This window comes from Bufo bufo, chromosome 9 (genome assembly GCF_905171765.1).
Source record: "Bufo bufo chromosome 9, aBufBuf1.1, whole genome shotgun sequence".
Lineage (NCBI taxonomy): Eukaryota > Metazoa > Chordata > Amphibia > Anura > Bufonidae > Bufo > Bufo bufo.
This window is the reverse complement of record NC_053397.1, coordinates 229,502,435-229,526,059: the sequence shown is the minus strand read 5'-3', so window position 1 is coordinate 229,526,059 and position 23,625 is coordinate 229,502,435. Positions and strand designations below refer to the sequence as shown.

Sequence of the window (23,625 nt, the reverse complement as noted above, 5' to 3'; positions counted from 1 at the left end):
GCCGTGTAATATTGTATGCAGAGGGGGGGTGCACTGTAATGTATGCAGGGGGGGGGGGGTGTAATATTGTATGCAGGGGGGGGCGTGTAATATTGTATGCAGAGGGGGGGGGTGCCGTGTAATATTGTATGCAGAGGGGGGGGGGGGTTCCGTGTAATATTGTATGAGGGGGGGGGTGGTGCCGTGTAATATTGTATGCAGAGGGGGGGTGCACTGTAATGTATGCAGGGGGGGTGCCCTGTAATATTGTATGCGGGGGGGTGCCCTGTAATATTGTATGCAGGGGGGGGGGCGTGTAATATTGTATGGGGGGGGGGGGGGCCGTGTAATATTGTATGCAGGGGGGGCGTGTAATATTGTATGCAGGGGGGGGTGTGTAATATTGTATGCAGAGGGGGGGGTGCCCTGTAATATTGTATGCAGAGGGGGGGGGGTTCCGTGTAATATTGTATGAGGGGGGGGTGGTGCCGTGTAATATTGTATGCAGAGGGGGGGTGCCCTGTAATATTGTATGCAGGGGGGGGGTCCGTGTAATATTGTATGAGGGGGGGGTGGTGCCGTGTAATATTGTATGAGGGGGGGGCCATAATACATAATATCCATTGGATTAATTCTACTGATGCTGAACAGTTTAGTTTTTTTATACAGAGGTTTAAAGGGATTTTTCCATCACAATAAATGAGAACACAGAACAGGATTATGACCCCCCCCCCCCTCCCGATGTAACCAGAAGTAAGTGGATAATGACTGTCCATAGGTACCAGTGATATAAAAGTGTATTCCACACCATGGCAAGAACCCTTTAGACCCAGCAGAACACCTCCAACCCCCCACCGTTATTCCAGCACGTGTGCATCCGACGGCCCCTCGGTGCTGGACATCCGCTCCCCATGTACTACAGCAATGAGTTCCTAGAAGAGCAGTTCATAATCATCACTGATTATCTAAATGGATCTGGAATGGCTCATATCTTCACTAGTGAGAAATATTCTTCACATGCGCCAGGAAGAGGAGCACGTCTGTGTGAAGATCCAGAAAACAAAAGGCTTTCTGAGTGAAATGACAGCAGCCGCACAAGATCCTGGGAAGCTACAGGCTGCCTTCACTCTACACCATGGCACTCGCCCTCACCACAATGCCACGTTCTGAAGATTAATGACTGTTTGTTTTTTGGTGCTAGACCTTCACCAAATTGACCTGTATAATGTAGGACACCAGTTAACATCACTAGTCCCCTTCAAAGCTGGAGCTTGGCGGTCAGACCACCTTCTTTTCATTGGTATAGGGAAATTCGTATTCCTGGCCCATTTGCAGTCAGCTACTTCCATGTTGTAAAATCTGTAATAAATAAAGTAACAAGGTTCTGATATGATCACTGTCCAATTCACCAAGGATATTAGTAGTTTAGTTTCATCATCTAGGGTAAGTACCTGGATCCAGCAGGTTTTCCGGTGTATCCAATGTCAGTGGCAGATTCTCTCTGTCATTTCTCTCTAAAGAAACAAGAGTAAGCCCCAAAGAACTGAATTACTCTGTACAAAGGGTCACATTCAACAGTATCATTAACACAAGGAGTCCAATACAAACCAGAGGAGGACAGTGCAATACCATCTACACATCCACACAGGATCAGGTCTACAGAGAAGAGCAGAAAACCATGTACACAGCCATGCAGGACCATTTCTAGAGAGAAGACCATGTACGAGGTCATGAAGGATCATGTCTAGAGAGAAGAGGGGAAAACCATGTACAAAGTCATGCAGATCATGTCTAGACAGTAGACCAGAAGACCATGTACACAGCTGTGCAGGACCATTTCTAGAGAGAAGACCATGTACACAGCTGTGCAGGACCATTTCTAGAGAGAAGACCATGTACACAGTCATGCAGATCATGTCTAGAGAAAAGACCTAAAGACCGTGTACACAGGCATACAAGATCATGTCTAAAGAGAAGAGGAGAAGAACATGTACACAGCCATGCAGGATCATGTCTAGAGAGAAGAGCAGAAACCCATGTACACAGTAATGCAGGATCATGTCTACAGAGAAGACCATGTACACAGCCGTGCAGTACCATTTCTAAACAGAAGACCATGTACACAGCCATGCAGGACCATTTCTAGAGAGAAGACCATGTACATAGTCATGCAGATCATGTCTAGACTGTAGACCAGAAGACCATGTACACAGCCATGCAGGACCATTTCTAGAGAGAAGACCAGAAGACCATGTACACAGTCATGCAGATCATGTCTAGATAGAAGACCATGTACACAGCCATGCAAGATCATGTCTATAGAGAAGAGCGGAAAACCATGTACACAGTCATGCAGATTATGTCTAGAGAGAAGACCAGAAGACCATGTACACAGCTGTGCAGGACCATTTCTAGAGAGAAGACCATGTACATAGTCATGCAGATCATGTCTAGAGAGAAGACCAAAAGACCATGTACACAGTCATGCAGATCATGTCTAGAGAGAAGACCATGTACACAGCCATGCAGGATCATTTCTAGAAAGAAGACCACGTACACAGCCATGCAGGATCATGTCTAGAGAAGGATCAGGTACTAATAATCTACATACATCATATGTCCTAGGAGGAGTAACACTGGAGAGTCACTTGTTGAGATGGAGTGGAGTAGTAGTAATCTATAAACATCATATGTCCTAGAGAAGTAACACTGGAGAGTCACTTGTAGAGAAGGATTAGGTACTTATAATCTACAGACCTCTACAGATAAGCAAATTGAGATCAAAGATAACTACCGTATTTTTCGCCCTATAAGACGCACCGGCCTATAAGACGCACCTAGGTTTTTGAGGAGGAAAATAAGAAAAAAAATATTTTGAACCAAAAGTTGTGCTTTTGGTGGGTTTTGAACTAATTGTGGTCTGTGGATGGCACTGTTATGGGGGATCTGTGGATGGCGCACTGTTATGGGGGATCTGTGGGTGACACTTATGGGGGATCTGTGGGTGACACTTATGGGGGATCTCTGGGTGACACTTATGGGGGATCTCTGGGTGACACTTATGGGGGATCTCTGGATGGCACTGTTATGAGGATCTGTGTATGACAGTTATGGGGGGGATCTGTGGATGACACATATATAGCATCTTATGCTATGTGTCATCCACAGATCCCCTCCATAAGTGTCCCTGTAGTGAATGACCCTCAATACACGCTGGGGGCCGGCATCTGCTTTTATAATGACAGCGGGGCCCGTGCAGTGACTGTATTCTACTACACGGGCCCCGCTCACTGTATGATCCTATGTCTAATAGTTACCGTAATTGTAATTGTATGTAATCAGGAGCGCTGTGTATTGCCGGTACTTACAACTAGAAGCGGTAGGTACTGGTAGCAGAGAGGAGGGAGAAGGCAGGACGGAAGCTGGCAGCGTGAGTCATACGTCATGCGTCCACGCCGCCTGCTTCATTCATTCATAAAGTGGGCGGCGCAGCCGCATGACGTATGACTCACGCTGTTAGCTTCCGTCCTCCCGGCCTGCCTCCTCCCTCCTCTCTGTTACCAGTACCTACCGCTTCTAGTTGTAAGTACCGGCAATACACAGCGCTCCTGATTACATACAATTACAATTACGGTAACTATTAGACATAGGATCATACAGTGAGCGGGGCCCGTGTAGTAGAATACAGTCACTGCACGGGCCCCGCTGTCATTTTAAAAGCAGATGCCGGCCCCCAGTCCCGCCTCCCTCACAGCTGATACACCCGCCGCACGGCATCGCGGCGGGTGTATCATTGAAAACCCGACAAAATCGGCAGCATTCGCCGTATAAGACGCACTGCTATTTTCCCCCCACTTTTGGGAGGAAAAAAGTGCGTCTTATACGGCGAAAAATATGGTATATGGCTCCAACTTCCGTTATCTAGAGCCGACAGATTATCCTTGGTGAAAATTGTGATTTTGCCCCAATTATTCTGTCATTAGGATTTCCGCAGTATGGATAGAAGATAAGTTCTTTAAATGAATTGAGAGAATTATTAATTATATTCCAATTAAAGCCTTACTCGCTTTCTCCCCCAGAGTAAATAATATTTTGTATGTTGCACAGGTGGTTAAGAATGGGGTTATACTCCCATTTTTGGAGTTAGCACAAAGAGAAAATATACTTAATTTATATTGCTTTAGGTATTTTCAGTTACGTTCGGCACTATAAAGGAAAAACTTTTTCTTGAGAGACATTTTCACTTTTTTTAATGATTTAATAGGGAATGCAGGACAGAAGGTTAAGATTTCTCAACTTTATAAATGTTTACTTAAAGCATGATTTAATAATATACGTTCTCCCGGACAAAGGTCCTGCGGAATAGTGCCAACTACTTCTGATCCAGTCTGTTCCATGTATAACCTGGCAGTGCCTTACTGTTTCTGTTCCTGTCCTGTGTATGTTCTGCCTTCATGAGAGGGCTCCTGGGTTCTCCGTAGGGAGGACATCTAGTCTGTGAGCAGCTCTGCCTGAGACCGCCATGCTTCCATCCTGCTTGGGGTCCAGGCATCTGCTTATGTGCTGGTTCCTGTTTGTTGTTTGTTCCATGTCCTGTTGTTATGTTCCATGTTTCTTTGGGTTCCAGTCCTTCTGTTGTCAGAACTTTTGAATATAAAAGAATCCATTATATATATATATATATATATATAAGTATGTGAATTCCGGCAGCACTTACTTTAGAGATTATCCGGTGCAAGCATCTCGCCTTTGACAACAGGCTTGTATATTCATAGAAAATCAACGCAGCACTCTTCTTGTAAAAAACGCAGTGTCTTTATTCACACATGTGACACAAAATAGGCAACGTTTCAATCCCCTTCCGGGATCCTTCTCAAGCCAAGGGCACTTGGCTTGAGAAGGATCCCGGAAGGGGATTGAAATGTTGCCTATTTTGTGTCACATGTGTGAATAAAGACACTGCGGTTTTTACAAGAAGAGTGCTGCGTTGATTTTCTATGAAAATATATATATATATATATATATATATATATATACACAGTACAGACCAAAAGTTTGGACACACCTTCTCATTCAAAGAGTTTTCTTTATTTTCATGACTATGAAGGCATTAAAACTATGAATTAACACATGTGGAATTATATACATAACAAACAAGTGTGAAACAACTGAAAATATGTCATATTCTAGGTTCTTCAAAGTAGCCACCTTTTGCTTTGATTACTGCTTTGCACACTCTTGATGAGTTTCAAGAGGTAGTCCCCTGAAATGGTCTTCCAACAGTCTTGAAGGAGTTCCCAGAGATGCTTAGCTTCACTCTGCGGTCCAGCTCACCCCAAACCATCTCGATTGGGTTCAGGTCCGGTGACTGTGGAGGCCAGGTCATCTGGAGCAGCACCCCATCACTCTCCTTCATGGTCAAATAGCCCTTACTTTCAAAGTTTTCCCAATTTTTCGGCTGACTGACTGACCTTCATTTCTTAAAGTAATGATGGCCACTCGTTTTTCTTTACTTAGCTGCTTTTTTCTTGCCATAATACAAATTCTAACAGTCTATTCAGTAGGACTATCAGCTGTGTATCCACCCGACTTCTCCTCAACGCCACTGATGGTCCCAACCCCATTTATAAGGCAAGAAATCCCACTTATTCAACCTGACAGGGCACACCTGTGAAGTGAAGACCATTTCAGGGGACTACCTCTTGAAGCTCATCAAGAGAATGCCAAGAGTGTGCAAAGCAGTAATCAAAGCAAAAGGGGGCTACTTTGAAGAACCTAGAATATGACATATTTTCAGTTGTTTCACACTTGTTTGTTATGAATATAATTCCACATGTGTTAATTCATAGTTTTGATGCCTTCAGTGTGAATCTACAATTTTCATAGTCATGAAAATAAAGAAAACTCTTTGAATGAGAAGGTGTGTCCAAACTTTTGGTCTGTACTGTATATATATATTATACACTTCTCAAAAAAATTAAGGGAACACAAAAATAACACATCCTAGATCTGAGTTAATTAAATATTCTTCTGAAATACTTTGTTCTTTACATAGTTGAATGTGCTGACAACAAAATCACACAAAAATACTCAAAATTAAAGTGGAAAAACACACTACAGGCTGATCCAACTTTGATGTAATGCCCTTAAAACAAGTCAAAATGAGGCTCAGTAGTGTGTGTGGCCTCCACGTGCCTGTATGACCTCCCTACAACGCCTGTGCATGCTCCTGATGAGGTGGCGGACGGTCTCCTGAGAGATCTCCTCCCAGACCTGGACTAAAGCATCTGCCAACTCCTGGACAGTCTGTGGTGCAACGTGACGTTGGTGGATAGAGCGAGACATGATGTCCCAGATGTGCTCAATTGGATTCAGGTCTGGGGAACGGGCGGGCCAGTCCATAGCATCAATGCCTTCGTCTTGCAGGAACTGCTGACACACTCCAGCCACATGAGGTCTAGCATTGTCTTGGGAGGAACCCAGGGCCAACCGCACCAGCATATGGTCTCACAAGGGGTCTGAGGATCTCATCTCGGTACCTAATGGCAGTCAGGCTACCTCTGGCGAGCACATGGAGGGCTGTGCGGCCCTCCAAAGAAATGCCACCCCACACCATTACTGACCCAATGCCAAAACGGTCATGCTGGAGGATGTTGCAGGCAGCAGAACGTTCTCCACGGCGTCTCCAGACTCTGTCACGTCTGTCACATGTGCTCCGAGTGAACCTGCTTTCATCTGTGAAGAGCATAGGGCGCCAGTGGCGAATTTGCCAATCTTGGTGTTCTCTGGCAAATGCCAAACGTCCTGCACGGTGTTGGGCTGTAAGCACAACCCCCAGCTGTGGACGTCGGGCACTCATATCACCCTCATGGAGTCTGTTTCTGACCGTTTGAGCAGACACATGCACATTTGTGGCCTGCTGGAGGTCATTTTGCAGGGCTCTGGCAGTGCTCCTCCTGTTCCTCCTTGCACAAAGGCGGAGGTAGCGGTCCTGCTGCTGGGTTGTTGCCCTCCTACGGCCTCCTCCACGTCTCCTGATGTACTGGCCTGTCTCCTGGTAGCGCCTCCATGCTCTGGACACTACGCTGACAGACACAGCAAACCTTCTTGCCACAGCTCGCATTGATGTGCCATCCTGGATAAGCTGCACTACCTGAGCCACTTGTGTGGGTTGTAGACTCCGTCTCATGCTACCACTAGAGTGAAAGCACCACCAGCATTCAAAAGTGACCAAAACATCAGCCAGGAAGCATAGGAACTGATAAGTGGTCTGTGGTCACCACCTGCAGAATCACTCCTTTATTGGGGGTGTCTTGCTAATTGCCTATAATTCCCACCTGTTGTCTATCCCATTTGCACAACAGCATGTGAAATTAATTGTCACTCAGTGTTGCTTCCTAAGGGGACAGTTTGATTTCACAGAAGTGTGATTGACTTGGAGTTACATTGTGTTGTTTAAGTGTTCCCTTTATTTTTTTGAGCAGTGTGTGTATATATAAAACTTTTTTTGTTTTGATATCTATGCTGAATGTCAGCCCTTTTGTCCGGGTTTGCAAAAGAAGACAGAAGGTGAATTTAAGCCTCTTGAACTTAATTCTAGTTAGGTATCTCTGTAAGGCCTCATGCACACAACCGTTGTGTGCATCCGTGGCCGTTCCGTTTTCCGTGATTTTCTGCGGACCCATTGACTTTCAATGGGTCAGTTGAAAACTCGGAAAATGCACCGTTGTTCATCCGCGGCCGTGATCCGTGTTTCCTGTCCGTCAAAAAAATATGACCTGTCCTATTTTTTTGACTGACAACGGTTCACGGACCCATTCAAGTCAATGGGTCCGTGAAAAAACACGGATGCACACAAGATTGGCATCCGCGTCCGTGGCCGTAGGCTACTTTCACACAGATGGATCCGCAGATCTGTCTGCATAAAAGCTTTTTAAGAGCTGAGTTTTCACTTCGTGAAAACTCAGATCCGACAGTATATTCTAACACAGAGGCGTTCCCATAGTGATGGGGACGCTTCAAGTTAGAATGTACTACGAACTGTGTACATGACTGCTGCCTGGCAGCACCTGATCTCTTACAGGGGGCTGTGATACGCACAATTAACCCCTCAGGTGCCACACCTGAGGGGTTAATTGTGCGTATCATAGCCCCCTGTAAGAGATAGGTGCTGCCAGGCAGGAGGGGACAGACCCCCCTCCCCTGTATTTAACTCATTGGTGGCCAGTGCAGTGTCAATTTACAGAGATATTTCTCTCACCCACCGAAAGTCCAACGAGTAACTTTAGGATTTCATAGGGCATTTTTTACGCATTTGGATTCCAAACTACTTCTCACGCTTTAGGGCCCCTAAAATGCCAGGGCAGTATAAATACCCCACAAGTGACCCCATTTTGGAAAGAAGACACCCCAAGATACTCCGTGAGGGGCATGGCGAGTTCATAGAAAAAAAAATGTTTGGCACAAGTTAGCGGAAAATGATTATTTTTTTATTTTTATTTTTTCTTACAAAGTCTCATATTCCACTAACTTGTGACAAAAAAATAAAATTTTACATGAACTCGCCATGCCCCTCACGAAATACCTTGGGTTGTCTTCTTTCCAAAATGGGGTCACTTGTGGGGTATTTATACTGCCCTGGCATTTTAGGGGCCCTAAAGCGTGAGAAGTAGTTTGGAATCCAAATGCGTAAAAATGCCCTGTGAAATACTCATTGGAATTTGGGCCCCTTTGCGCATCTTGGCTGCAAAAAAGTGTCACACATGTGGTATCGCCGTACTCAGAAGAAGTAGGGCAATGTGTTTTGGGGTGTATTTTTACATATACCCATACTGTGTGTGAGAAATATCTCTGTAAATGACAACTTTTTACATTTTTTTTATACAAAGTTGTCAATTTACAGAGATATTTCTCTCACCCATCATGGGTATATGTAAAAATACACCCCAAAACACATTGCCCTACTTCTTCTGAGTACGGCGATACCACATGTGTGACACTTTTTTGCAGCCAAGATGCGCAAAGGGGCCGAAAGTCCAACGAGTACCATTTAGGAGGGCATTTTTAGGCATTTGGATTCCAGACTTCTTCTCACGCTTTAGGGCCCCTAAAATGCCAGGGCAGTATAAATACCCTACATGTGACCCCATTTTGGAAAGAAGACACCCCAAGAGTATTCTGTGAGGGGCATGGCGAGTTCATAGAAGATTTTTTTTTTTGGCACTCCCTTTCCGCTAACTTGTGATAAAAAGTTCAATCTTTCATGGACTCAATATGCCCCTCAGCGAATACCTTGGGTGTCTTCTTTCCGAAATGGGGTCATTTGTGGGGTGTTTGTACTGCCCTGGCATTTGAGGGTCTCCGCAATCATTACATGTATGGCTAGCATTAGGAGTTTCTGCTATTCTCCTTAGGCCTCATGCACACGACCATTGTTGACTGCGGTGGGCTGGGCGCTAACTACCTAACAAGTAGCTAAGTAACTGGCGGTGATAAGGGACCCTTAGGCCCCATTCACACGTCCGCAATTCTGTTCCGCATTTTGCGGAACGGAATTGCGGACCCATTCATTTCTATGGGGACAGACTTTGTCCCGCTCGGATCCGGAATTGCGGATCTGCACTTCCGGGTCCGCACTTCCGCAAAAATATAGAACATGTCCTATTCTTGTCCGCAATTGCGGACAAGAAAAGGCATTTTCTATATAGTTCTGGCAATGTGCGGATCCGCAAAATGCGGAAAGCACATTGCCGGTGTCCGCAAAACACATACAGACGTCTGAATGGAGCCTTACAGGGGGGTGATCAATGACGGGGGTGATCAGGGAGTCTATATGGGGTGATCAGGGGTTAATAAGTGACAGGGGGGGGGGTGTAGTGTGGTGATTGGTGCTACTTACAGAGCTGCCTGTGTCCTCTGGTGGTCGATCCAAGCAAAAGGGACCAGAGGACCAGGTAGCAGGTATATCAGACGCTGCTAACAAAACGGCGTCTAATATACCTTTCTGGGGTTAAAAAAATCACATCTAGAGCCTGCCAGCGAATGATCAACTTGTTTACTTTGCGATCCTGTGAACGCGCGCTCCTGTGAGCGCGGGTTCACAGGAAATCTCGGCTCACACGAGATGACACCAATAGGCGTTGCTGAGCCCTGAGCGTGCCGCCGCCCGGACGCTTTTATCGGCGTTACGTGTGCGGCAAGTGGTTAAATGGATAGAGAAAGAATCGTATGTATTACAATGTGAGATGTTATATCTTAGATCAGGGGTGTCAAACTCAAATTCATCGGGGGCCGCATCAGCAGTTTGGTCACCCTCGAAGGGCCGGAAAACTTACAGTTACTTGGCTTGGCCCTTGGGGATCTCGGACGCCACTTCCACACTTTGGCCGGGGGCTCGGCGGAGCTGATGAGGTGTTTTATCCTAATGAGAAAGATTTCATAATAAGTATTTGGAGATAATAACAGCCCCCAGTAATAACAGCCCCCTGTAATAACAGCCCCTCTGTGCCAGTAATAACAGCCCCCTTTGCCAGTAATAACAGCCCCCCCTTTGCCAGTAATAACAGCCCCCCCTTTGCCAGTAATAGCAGCCCCCAGTAATAAGAGCCCCTCTGTGTCAGTAATAACAGCCCACAGTAATAAGAGCCCCTCTGTGTCAGTAATAACAGCCCCTCTGTGCCAGTAAGAACAGCCCCCGCCAGTAATAACAGCCCCCTTTGCCAGTAATAACAGCCCCCCTTTGCCAGTAATAACAAACAGCCCCCCCTTTGCCAGTAATAACAGCCCCCGCCAGTAATAACAGCCCCCCCTTTGCCAGTAATAACAGCCCCCGCCAGTAATAACAGCCCCCCCTTTGCCAGTAATAACAGCCCCCGCCAGTAATAACAGCCCCCGCCAGTAATAACAGCCCCCCCTTTGCCAGTAATAACAGCCCCCGCCAGTAATAACAGCCCCCCCTTTGCCAGTAATAACAGCCCCCGCCAGTAATAACAGCCCCCCCTTTGCCAGTAATAACAGCCCCCGCTTTGCCAGTAATAACAGCCCCCCCTTTGCCAGTAATAACAGCCCCCCCTTTGCCAGTAATAACAGCCCCCCTTTGCCAGTAATAACAGCCCCCCTTTGCCAGTAATAACAGCCCCCCCTTTGCCAGTAATAACAGCCCCCGCCAGTAATAACAGCCCCCCCTTTGCCAGTAATAACAGCCCCCGCCAGTAATAACAGCCCCCCCTTTGCCAGTAATAACAGCCCCCCCTTTGCCAGTAATAACAGCCCCCCCTTTGCCAGTAATAACAGCCCCCACCAGTAATAACAGCCCCCCCTTTGCCAGTAATAACAGCCCCCGCCAGTAATAACAGCCCCCCCTTTGCCAGTAATAACAAACAGCCCCCCCTTTGCCAGTAATAACAGCCCCCGCCAGTAATAACAGCCCCCCCTTTGCCAGTAATAACAGCCCCCGCCAGTAATAACAGCCCCCCCTTTGCCAGTAATAACAGCCCCCGCCAGTAATAACAGCCCCCCCTTTGCCAGTAATAACAGCCCCCGCCAGTAAAAGTATTGTACATAATAAAAAAATAATAAAAAAACACATACTTACCTCCATGTCAGTGATGCGATGCAGGCCTCTTCTGGCCTCTGTCCCACGCTGTATAACTCAGGCAGCGCGATGACGTCATCGCACCGCCTGCGCCGGCCTCTTATAGGCTGCAGACACTAGGCCGGCAGCCTATCAGAGGAAGGGAAAGGGACACGCCTCTCCCTCCCCTACCACAGCACAGGCATCTGTATCGCTGTCCTGAGGACGGCGATACAGATGACTGGAGATGAGCGCTTCCACAATGGAAGCGCTCATCTCCCTGTGCCCAGCAGCCGCCGCCAGCTCGCTCGCCTGCCGCATATCGGCGGCGGCTGCGCGGGCCACATGACGAGGTCTGGCGGGCCGGATTCGGCCCGCGGGCCTTGTGTTTGACACCCGTGTCTTAGATGCTTAGGTTTTAGAAATAAGATGGAAATATAATCATATAAAAATGATCATCAAGTTTACCTATGTTTTAACATAAAGTAAGGTTAATATGGTTATAGGTTTATGTGGTCTAAGTGTGAAGAAGACTGATGAGTGAATGGTTTTAAAAATCTCCTCTTATGATGTGGACAATGGTTTAACACATTAAGCAGACTTGTCGTAAAGGACAATGACTGAGAAATACTTATGTTTGTTCCCAAGCAGACATGGATAATGCCGTGAATAGAGTAGGACTACGGATTGTGTGACTAGACTGGAAGTCAACAGAAGTGTACATATAATTGTTTGGAAGGAGACAACATTTTATTGTATCCCTTTGGACCTGTCAAAGTCCTGACTGGTAAATCAGTTGAGGAGTAAAAATATGAATTAATTCCAAAATTTACTCATAGACCTCCAGTGCCATCTAGTGCTAGAGTAAAGTAAGATATGAATTGTGAAATAGGTGGGAGGGGGTCACAACTGATGTCACTATTTATTGATTAACCTGACCAAGCCCCTTCCTAAGGGGGATAAAAAGGCAGCATAAGCTGATAGGGGAGATAATCATTTCATACGATCATCCCTTGATCACTCAATCAATCCATCCAAGGAACAACCACCACAGCAAGGAGACTAAGAGAGGAGGGAATCGGACCTGACCATACTACATTCCTGAACCTTGACCCTGATTTCTTCCAGGCCGATACTTGGTATAGTATAAAATTTCCTTCTGGATATTAGGAAATTAATTAATTATATCTATTTATATCTATATATTATATCAATCATATCATGTTTTTAGGATTTAGATTAATTTGGGATCATTGTACCTGCAGCCTCAATGGTGCCATTTTGATTTAGGGAGATAAATAGATACATTTTACGTATATATCTTAGTATCATCTCCAAAGAACTGATTTTAGTTCTAGTCATATATGGTTGAATCTCTCTCTATATATATATATATATATATATATATATATATATATATTTAAAAGGAAATATGATGAAGATCTGATACATCTGCGGCTGGGAGAAATCAAGTGTACGGTTAAGGCATTGTCTCCTTGGGTCATTAGTAAGATATCTAATTGTATTATTGATTAGAGGCATATTCTTTAGGTTATTTGGTGTTTCTTAGTTGTATATCATTGTTTTTGTTTGTTTTTTACTATTGTTACCAATTTTATAATTGATTATTATTGAATTGTAACCCATTTTTATATAATAAGATATAGGAGAGGGGCACACCTACATAAAAAACCACTTATGGAGAAAAGTGTATGGCTATAGGAATTTATTGCTTATTAAAACTATATAGTAATACTATTAAAAACAGTTAAACTATAAAAACATATATAACCAGTGATAACATGTATGTCAAATGTGCAAATAGATGTATAAATATCACAAAGTATTTAAGCAGCTTGAGATTAAATTTGTATTATAGTCCTCTTATTCGGTAAAAGAGAGCACGAAAAATGGATGCAAAACAAATTATCGATGAATAATCGTGTTGATCTCGATTAATCTTGCGATATTAAAAAATCGCACACAGAAAAAGATGGCCTCCGTTTGTACTGTCTATATAGTCATAATTGTACTCACTATTTTGTAGGAGTTCGCCTGCTTCTTTGCATACACTGTGGCGTCCCACGTGTTGCGAAGTTAGAGACTTTATTCGTACCTTCCTGGCTCTTTGCTGGCTCTCCCTGTGGGTGAGTTCTGCTTGGGATCTTCAGTAAATTTAAAGATCAGTGGTATGCCGATTTTTCAAACAGCAGCCAAAAATTGCAGTTATTTCAGTCGAAAGTATACTGATTTTTAAACGAGCAACTGAGAGTTACGATTATTTCAATCAGAGAATTTATCAGGTCTCTCTGACTTACTTAGGTTTGTGTTGCTCAGATTCGGCTTCGGCGTCCCACGTGGTTATGATGTCACCGATCCCCTTACTTTATTCTTTTTCTGCTGAAGCGCTCCAGAGGTTGTAATATTCAAGAGGTAACTTGTTTATTTTCCATAAGAAGACTTCCCCATACGCGTTTAGGAGTTAACTGCGACTCCTTCCTCAGTGGTTGTCTTTCCTATGGATATGGTGGGTTTAAATACTTTTCCAAAAGGCTGTTCCCAATCAAGCATTTGGTGCTGTACCCAAACTGTGGGATGGATCTGCATTTAACTTGGTTGCTCTCCATTTTTGCTCAAAATGTTCGATTATATTATCTTTCTTTCAGCAGTTTGTCTGCGGTATCAGTGCGTTTTCATTTAATTAAAAATGCTGGTGCCAATATTTTGCACACATATATAGTCACTCCAAACCATGTGCTCATAAATTCATTTGACATAAAACATCTTTAGCATGCATCAATTCCTAAAATCCTGCATAAAATTCAGCATATATATTTCTAAACCTTTTATAAAAAAGCAGTTCTTTCCTAAAAACATTTCTATACAATACATTCCTAAAACAATTCTATCGAAGAAACCTCTTCGAAGGGACTTCATTGAAAAAAACATTTTCAACTAAAATTCTTCATCGAGAAAATTCTAGCGAAAACATTTATCGAAAGAATTCAGCAAAAAAAATCCTCAGAGAATTTCCTCTTTCTCGAAAACTCTGAAGAATCATCCCAAAAGACTGTACTGAAGTTTCTCAAGTGGGTCTCCGAATTTTAACTACAGAATTACTCCTATATATAATTTGTCTCATTTCTTAAAGGTGGTTTCTACTAATGAATACTTTTTTCTTTTGTCCCTTTTTTTTCCTTTTTTTTTTTCCTTAGGTGATAGTGGTATTTGTAGATAGTTGTAATCCAGTAGAAAAACATATTGTAGTAGAAATCTATCACTTAAGGGAAAAAAGGGACAAAATAAACAAAAACAAAAGTATACAGTAGAGGTAAAGCTCAATGAAAGAAAGTTCTGTCCACATACACTGCGTGCAGAATTATTAGGCAAATGAGTATTTTGACCACATCATCCTCTTTATGCATGTTGTCTTACTCCAAGCTGTATAGGCTCGAAAGCCTACTACCAATTAAGCATATTAGGTGATGTGCATCTCTGTAATGAGAAGGGGTGTGGTCTAATGACATCAACACCCTATATCAGGTGTGCATAATTATTAGGCAACTTCCTTTCCTTTGGCAAAATGGGTCAAAATAAGGACTTGACAGGCTCAGAAAAGTCAAAAATAGTGAGATATCTTGCAGAGGGATGCAGCACTCTTAAAATTGCAAAGCTTCTGAAGCGTGATCATCGAACAATCAAGCGTTTCATTCAAAATAGTCAACAGGGTTGCAAGAAGCGTGTGGAAAAACCAAGGCGCAAAATAACTACCCATGAACTGAGAAAAGTCAAGCGTGCAGCTGCCAAGATGCCACTTGCCACCAGTTTGGCCATATTTCAGAGCTGCAACATCACTGGAGTGCCCAAAAGCACAAGGTGTGCAATACTCAGAGACATGGCCAAGGTAAGAAAGGCTGAAAGACGACCACCACTGAACAAGACACACAAGCTGAAACATCAAGACTGGGCCAAGAAATATCTCAAGACTGATTTTTCTAAGGTTTTATGGACTGATGAAATGAGAGTGAGTCTTGATGGGCCAGATGGATGGGCCCGTGGCTGGATTGGTAAAGGGCAGAGAGCTCCAGTCCGACTCAGACGCCAGCAAGGTGGAGGTGGAGTACTGGTTTGGGCTGGTATCATCAAAGATGAGCTTGTGGGGCCTTTTCGGGTTGAGGATGGAGTCAAGCTCAACTCCCAGTCCTACTGCCAGTTTCTGGAAGACACCTTCTTCAAGCAGTGGTACAGGAAGAAGTCTGCATCCTTCAAGAAAAACATGATTTTCATGCAGGACAATGCTCCATCACACGCGTCCAAGTACTCCACAGCGTGGCTGGCAAGAAAGGGTATAAAAGAAAAAAATCTAATGACATGGCCTCCTTGTTCACCTGATCTGAACCCCATTGAGAACCTGTGGTCCATCATCAAATGTGAGATTTACAAGGAGGGAAAACAGTAAACCTCTCTGAACAGTGTCTGGGAGGCTGTGGTTGCTGCTGCACACAATGTTGATGGTGAACAGATCAAAACACTGACAGAATCCATGGATGGCAGGCTTTTGAGTGTCCTTGCAAAGAAAGGTGGCTATATTGGTCACTGATTTGTTTTTGTTTTTGAATGTCAGAAATGTATATTTGTGAATGTTGAGATGTTATATTGGTTTCACTGGTAAAAATAAATAATTGGAATGGGTATATATTTGTTTTTTGTTAAGTTGCCTAATAATTATGCACAGTAATAGTCACCTGCACACACAGATATCCCCCTAAAATAGCTAAAACTAAAAACAAACTAAAAACTACTTCCAAAAATATTCAGCTTTGATATTAATGAGTTTTTTGGGTTCATTGAGAACATGGTTGTTGTTCAATAATAAAATTAATCCTCAAAAATACAACTTGCCTAATAATTCTGCACTCCCTGTAGAAAGGAGGTCTGTGACAGAAGGACGGGCAGCAACATGGAGCGCGGAGCTCAAGGAGAGCGAGGGCTGAAGAGCCTCAGTCAGTGATTTACAGTTAGAACAACTAGGGCTCAAGAAGTGAGATATTTAGCGCCTATGTACGGCCTATGGTGCTTGTTTGTTTTTTCCTGGAAAACCTATTCCATTAGATTGCCATAAACTCCTCTGAAGTTCAGGAATCTGCTACTTGTGATGTAAAAGCTTTGGTAAACGACTAAGTTCATTTCCCTTGATCAGGGACAATCATCCTGAGAGCGTGAAAAACCTCAGAGGAGGCTGAATGGACAGTTACTCCAAACTCCTTATAAAGTTCTACCAAATTATAAGTGGTGAGAAAGAAGGGCAATGACAAGGAAGAAGTCACAGCTCTTCACAGACACTTCTGAAGACCAAGGAATTCCTGATATGTTTTTAAGTTACAATCTGTGTCCAGGAAAGCTTTGTCACCACAAATAGTAAAAGGTGATAAATCTTGTACATGAACATCATTGGAAAATATGATAAAATTCAATTTAAGGACTGCACATCATCCACATACAGTTCTATCAATCTTATCATAGACTTTGTGATTCAAATTTAAGATGAATAAGTGAAATTACAGTATGAAGATCATGAAGAGACCAGAGGAAGATGATGAAGAGAAAAAGATGCCTAATAGATATTAGATTAGTTCCTAAATGTATTTAATTGATATTCAATCACAGTTTACCATAATATTGTTGTTGTGTTGTCAAATAAATAATTGATAGACAATTAATTAATTTATAAGGAAGAAAAGAATGAAGAGTCCAAGATAATTGTAAAATTTGATGTTGGTTCGAAAAGATTGTTTCACCCTCAAGAGGGGGAAATGGTAAATAGTATGTGATATAATATTAATTGGTATTTAATATAAAGGATGTATTACACCATCTATAGTGATACACAAGGGCGATGGGAGGTCTGTATGGGGACGTCAAGACCTATATGTGCAGTCTCCATACATGACAATGTATAAGCCCATACATTAGTAAGACACACCTGTATCTATGGTATAAATGACTGACAGGGACAGACAGGGTGGGGTCTTCTCATGTCTGTTGGGGGTTGTTGTTTGCTGGCTAGAGATGAAGACATATGGAGCCTAAAGATTCCTAACCTTCAACAATGATACTTCAAGAACATTAAGACTTTTCCTAACCTATTTCGGTAAGTAATCAACTCGTATGAAGACTGAAAATAAATCACATTATTCATTTTTTTTTATATAACTCTTGTCCTCCGGATGTCCTTACTCCAGATAATGCATACATTAGATTTGGAGAGGATTACCAAATCAGGTTGATATATTTTTCATACATAAATATTTGACATTTGGAGACATATTACAACGTTGAATAAGGTACACCTCAGGAGCTCAGCGTCCCCTATGAATGGGGTAGACCCCAATATCTCAGCCTTTCCTTTGAATGGGGCACACCCCAGTATCTGAACCTCCCCTTTTGAATGGGGTACAATCAGTATCTCAGCTTCCCCTTTGAATGGGGTACACTCAGTATCTCAGCTTCCCCTTTGAATGGGGTACACTCAGTATCTCTGCCTCCTTTTTGAATGGGGTATACTCAGGTTCTCACCCTCCCCTTTGAATGGGGCACATCCCAGTATCTCAGCCTCCCCTTTTAATGAGGCACACCCCAATATCTCAGCATCCCCTTTGAATGGGGTACACCCCAGTATCTCAGCCTCCCCTTTTAATGAGGCACACCCCAATATCTCAGCATCCCCTTTGAATGGGGTACACCCCAGTATCTCAGCCTCCCCTTTTAATGAGGCACACCCCAATATCTCAGCATCCCCTTTGAATAATGATCACCCTGATATCTCAGCCTCCCCTTTAAATGGGGCACACCCCAGTATCTCAGCCTACCCTTTGAATGGGGTACACCCCAATATCTTAGTCTTTCCTTTGAATAGGGCACACTCCAGTATCCCAGCCTCCCCTTTGAATGAGGTACACTCAGTATCTCAGCCTCCTTTTTGAATGGGGTATACTCAGAATCTTATTCTCCCCTTTGAATGGGGTATATTCAGTGTCTCGGCGTCCCCTTTGAATGGGGCACACCCCGGTATCTCAGCCTCCTCTTTGAATGGGGTATACTTAGTATCTCAGCCTCCCCTTTGAATGGGATATACTCAGAATCTCAGCCTCCCCTTTGAATAGGGCAGACCCCAGTATCTCAGCCTCCCCTTTGAATGATGCAGACCCCAGTATCTCAGCCACCATATCTTACCAATGGTTCCAGCTCTCGATGATCCACCAGGCTGAACTCTGCAATGAAGTAGTAGAAGTGTTTGTAGCAGGTGTTGACATGAGCTTCCGCCCCCACACTGATGATACCATCAAAATGATGGATGTAGACGTGGACAAATACCCGGAATAACCGTGTCAGGATCTTGGTGCAGACTTGCTGGAAGTTCTTTGGGAAAGGAATCCCTGCAATATGGAGACATATTGGTAGTTCAGCAATCTGTCCTGTATCATCCTTCTGCTCTTGCTGTAATGGACAGTAGCTCTGCAGGCACTGACTGTGGAGCATGTGATAGACTTGTCTTTATAAACAGCAATAAAGAACAGAGAAAAAAGGGGAAGTTAATTCAGACCCGTAGGGATCACGGAGTATCCCAAAGGAATGAAAAATCGGGGCGCCGACAGGGGTGGTGGAAAAAAGAAGAAAGAGAATATGAGGGAGAGGGAGGGGAAGGCAGCTCCAGAAAGTGTTTGTGATTACAGACACTTAACAAGATAGTATATGCGTGTGCAGGGTGATATATCTACTGTGTTGAACAGAGTGGTTATGTAATGCTCCTGAGGAAGGGGAATTGTTGTCCCCGAAACGCGTCGAGCCACATATGCATATTAAAGGTGATTGATCAGAAGCACTGGATTTTTGCTGCCTTCCATCACTACGATTCTACATGCGATCCTGGCCGGGGGGGTTCAAGTCACAGGTGTATTATGCTTATCCTGATGACTACCCCCCAGTGAAGTGAGTTTTATTTATTCATCTGTGTGTAACTGTCGTAAGGGGCACTCCACATTGTTTACACAAATTTTACTATACTATTTATATTATTTTTACTATGCTTACATGGTTTTAGTCGGTCCCTTCTCTACTAGCCTTGTGTATCCAGGTTCTTCTATCCGGAGTACCCATTATCCTTACTCCACGCTAATGCTTTATGATATATTTTGTGCAACATAGTAGTTATCACTGCAATTGGTGCCTTCTACTCCTATTCCATTTTTTTTTTTTCAACTGTTCTTTGACACAGGGTTTGGCGCTCGTTTTCCCTCATTTTGTCTTTGGGGTCTATACTGCAAGTGTTTGACTCTGTTCAACACGGTAGATATATCACCCTGCACACGCATATACTACTTTATAAACAGCAGCCAATCAGAGGAGGACAAGCTGCAGCCTGAGCCAATGATTAGACAGGAGTCTCAGAATACCCTAGGCTCCCTTGCTCTCGCCATCCATTGGACACTGCAAGTAGTCCCAGATAACAGTTCCGCCCTACTGGAGCTACCTACCCTACTGAGGCTGGGCGCAAAAAGTATGTATATAGATATAGTGGCCCAGCCGTCTTGGTCTATAGATTTAGGTGCACTGTTATCAGACTGCCCCCCAGTCTGTGGTTGAGTGAATTGTAGTAAATAGATATTAACAGGCACTCATTCATCCAAGAATGTTCCAAGGACAATAAATGTCAAAAAGGAATATTTATTATATCCACATGTAATTGGACAAGTCATATATGTATTAAAATAAACAAAAATTTCTAAAATTATATTTAAAAATTGGAGAATCACGCAGGTGATAGTGTGTCACTCGGTCTGGGCCAGAAATTGCGAGGTGCAGGTGGTAGGATCTGAGGCAGACAGAGACACACACCGTCAACCGTGTGTACACCAATACAATCCACAAGGGTCCTTGCTGAATACATAAAATCATTTTCTGTTGAAAAATAAATCCCCCCTAAGGGTCCATTCACATGTCCGTTGTTTCTTTCCTGATCTGTTCCGTTTTTTGCGGAACAGATCTGGACCAGTTCTGTACCCATTCATTTTCAATGGGTCCTGAAAAAAATCGGACAGCACAATGTCAGATTTTTTTTCAGGACCCATTGAAAATGAATGGGTACAGATCTGGTCCAGATCTGTTCCGCAAAAAACGGAACAGATCAGGAAAGAAACAACGGACGTGTGAATGGACCCTAAAACAAATAAAACCCACAACTATAGATGCCACTCAAAAACCGTATCTTATAATTTCATTAGACCGTAATAATATATAAATATTCAATTCTTATATGTGATAATAATAATATGGCTACTCAAAGTTCGTTCCTGGATCAGCACACTTGATTAGATAGAAAAGTCATCGTGCATGATTGTATAGATGAATTAAACACATGATTGTTGATAGGAATGTGCAATTTCATTCATAAAGCAGTCTTGATAATGCTCAATGTATGATAATGCCACGTGTTCTGCAAAGTGTTAGTCAGGGAGAGCTGTGCTGAAGAAGGGAAAGATAGTGTAGGGAGTGAAATATATATTTTTTTAAGTTAAAAAATTTGTCAGAGACCCAAAAGTCAAATTAACGACTATTGTGTGTGACAGCAGCAATATCTATTTTTAGCGCATCCTAAATAGCGTGCAATAGTTAGGCTGCTGCAGACAGCGACATTATCTGCGGTACATCTCCAGTGTAACGTGTACGCATCCCAAAAATATCTGTGACATCCAGTTCACTTTTTCCATAGACGGTGTCCGCCGCGGACAATGACATTACCTGCGGTACATCTCCTGTGTGACGTTTCCACATCCCAAATACCTGTGACATTCCCAGTAATTTTTTTATTAGCCGCTGCTGACATCATTGACATTATCTGCGGGATATCTCCTGTGTGACATTTCTACATCCCAAATACCTTTTGTAATATTTTTCACGCAAACACTTACAAATCCTCCGCTACTGTACGTGTGACATACTTTCAAGCATATATACCATTTAATATGCAGAAGGCGAGCAGTAAGAGACGGGGCAGTGGCCGTGCTGCTGATGGTGCGCGCGGAGGCCGTGGCCCTGGGTGCGGTGAAACTGTGCCCGCTGCCTGAGCACAAGAAACACACTCATCCATGATACCTAGCTTCATGTCCCAGTTTGTAGGGCGGCGCAGGACACCACTCCTGAAGTCAGACCAGTGCGACCAGGTGGTCGGTTGGATTGCAGCAGATAATGCTTCCAGTCGGTTAAGCACCATCCTGTCTTCCACCAAGTCCAGTCTCAGTAGCCAGGAGTCTGCTAAACACAATCCTCACCCTGATCCTCCTTCCTCCCACCATGGAGAGTCTGGGCAAACAAGTGATCCCACCCCACACTCTGATATTTCGAGGCGCTATATTCAGCGCCATTCCGTAATGTTTGGCAGCCCTTTCCCTTAGTGCACAGGCTTTATGAGTGTAGGAGTCCGACTACCTGAACTACTGTACCACAATGTGACTGAGGCCTCCTTTATGTGATATACAGGTTGTGTCGGAGTGCCTCTTCCCTGTAATATTTGGCAGCCCTTTCCCTTAGTGCACAGGCTTTATGAGTGTAGGAGTCCGACTACCTGAACTACTGTACCACAATGTGACTGAGGCCTCCTTTATGTGATATACAGGTTGTGTCGGAGTGCCTCTTCCCTGTAATATTTGGCAGCCCTTTCCCTTAGTGCACAGGCTTTATGAGTGTAGGAGTCCGACTACCTGATCTACTGTACCACAATGTGACTGAGGCCTCCTTTATGTGATATACAGGTTGTGTCGGAGTGCCTCTTCCCTGTAATATTTGGCAGCCCTTTCCCTTAGTGCACAGGCTTTATGAGTGTAGGAGTCCGACTACCTGATGTACTGTACCACAATGTGACTGAGGCCTCCTTTATGTGATATACAGGTTGTGTCGGAGTGCCTCTTCCCTGTAATATTTGGCAGCCCTTTCCCTTAGTGCACAGGCTTTATGAGTGTAGGAGTCCGACTACCTGAACTACTGTACCACAATGTGACTGAGGCCTCCTTTATGTGATATACAGGTTGTGTCGGAGTGCCTCTTCCTTGTAATATTTGGCAGCCCTTTCCCTTAGTGCACAGGCTTTATGAGTGTAGGAGTCCGACTACCTGATGTACTGTACCACAATGTGTATGATGCCCTCCTTTATGTGATATACAGGTTGTGTCGGAGTGCCTCTTCCTTGTAATTTTTGGCAGCACTTGCACTTTATATACAAGTAAATATACAGGAAAGAATGTTTCCTAACAATTTTTCCTCTAAAATCGATTTTATCTTCGGTTTTGTGCGTATTATTGTCAGTCTGTAAAAGTGGCGCACTACTCAGACAACATCGTTCCCAGCAGCGACCTGGGAGTCCAAGGTGCATCCAGACATCCATCCATGCTGTTCCCGAACCATTTCGGTGGTGTTTCCATCCATTTCTGACCTTTTCCTGTGAACCAGACGCCCTCCCCTCTTCAGAGCAGGATGGGCCTGGTTTAATGCTCGGGGTCTCCCATTGACTTCCATTATACTCGGGTGCTCGGTAGTGCATGAAAGTTCCATTTCCGCATTCAAGTCATTTGGGATTAAAGTGTTGAACTCAAAGATTCTTCTAGATTCCCTTCTTGACATAGATGCTATATGGTCTCCTCCCCTCCACTGTTTCCTTATTTTTTCAAAGGCTATAAAGGTAAGTGATGACGCATCTTTATTGTGGAATTCTTTATAATGTTTTGACAGCGGATGTTGATCTAGACCCTTTTTGATATTATTAATATGTTCTGAAATTCTCTTCTTTAATGTACTGTGGGGATTCGCTCTCGTAGTTAGAATAAGCTGGCGCAGTACAGAGGCAAAATGCAGGTTCGTAATTCAAACTTCAGTGTTCACTCACACATCATGCCAAAAACAAAACTGCACTTTTGCAGTGTTGGTGTTACTTCACACCCAATGGCAAGTTAATAAAACAAAAGTCAGTTCTGCATCAGAAAGTCCAAATACAGGCTTTAGACGGCCTGTTCCCCTGATACATG

At 43.7% G+C, this 23,625-nt stretch overlaps 1 protein-coding gene across 6 annotated transcripts in view; it reads right to left on the bottom strand.

Moving 5' to 3' along the window:
- Window positions 1–506: 506 nt before the first annotated feature.
- Window positions 507–23,625, bottom strand: part of MOB3C (MOB kinase activator 3C) — a 130,788-nt gene continuing 107,669 nt past the window's right edge. For 2 of the 6 annotated variants that reach the window (XM_040406695.1, XM_040406694.1), the window contains exons 3-5: window positions 18,785–18,987; window positions 1,431–1,493; window positions 507–1,338 (exon numbers count right to left, since the gene is read on the bottom strand). In XM_040406695.1, the coding sequence (XP_040262629.1) occupies window positions 1,464–1,493; window positions 18,785–18,987 (233 nt within the window). In that variant the 3' untranslated portion in view covers window positions 507–1,338; window positions 1,431–1,463. Of the gene's footprint in view, window positions 1,339–1,430; window positions 1,494–18,621; window positions 18,736–18,771; window positions 18,988–23,625 lie in introns of those variants that run through there. The other 4 variants (XR_005774105.1, XM_040406697.1, XM_040406698.1 and 1 more) reach the window with 4 other exon arrangements.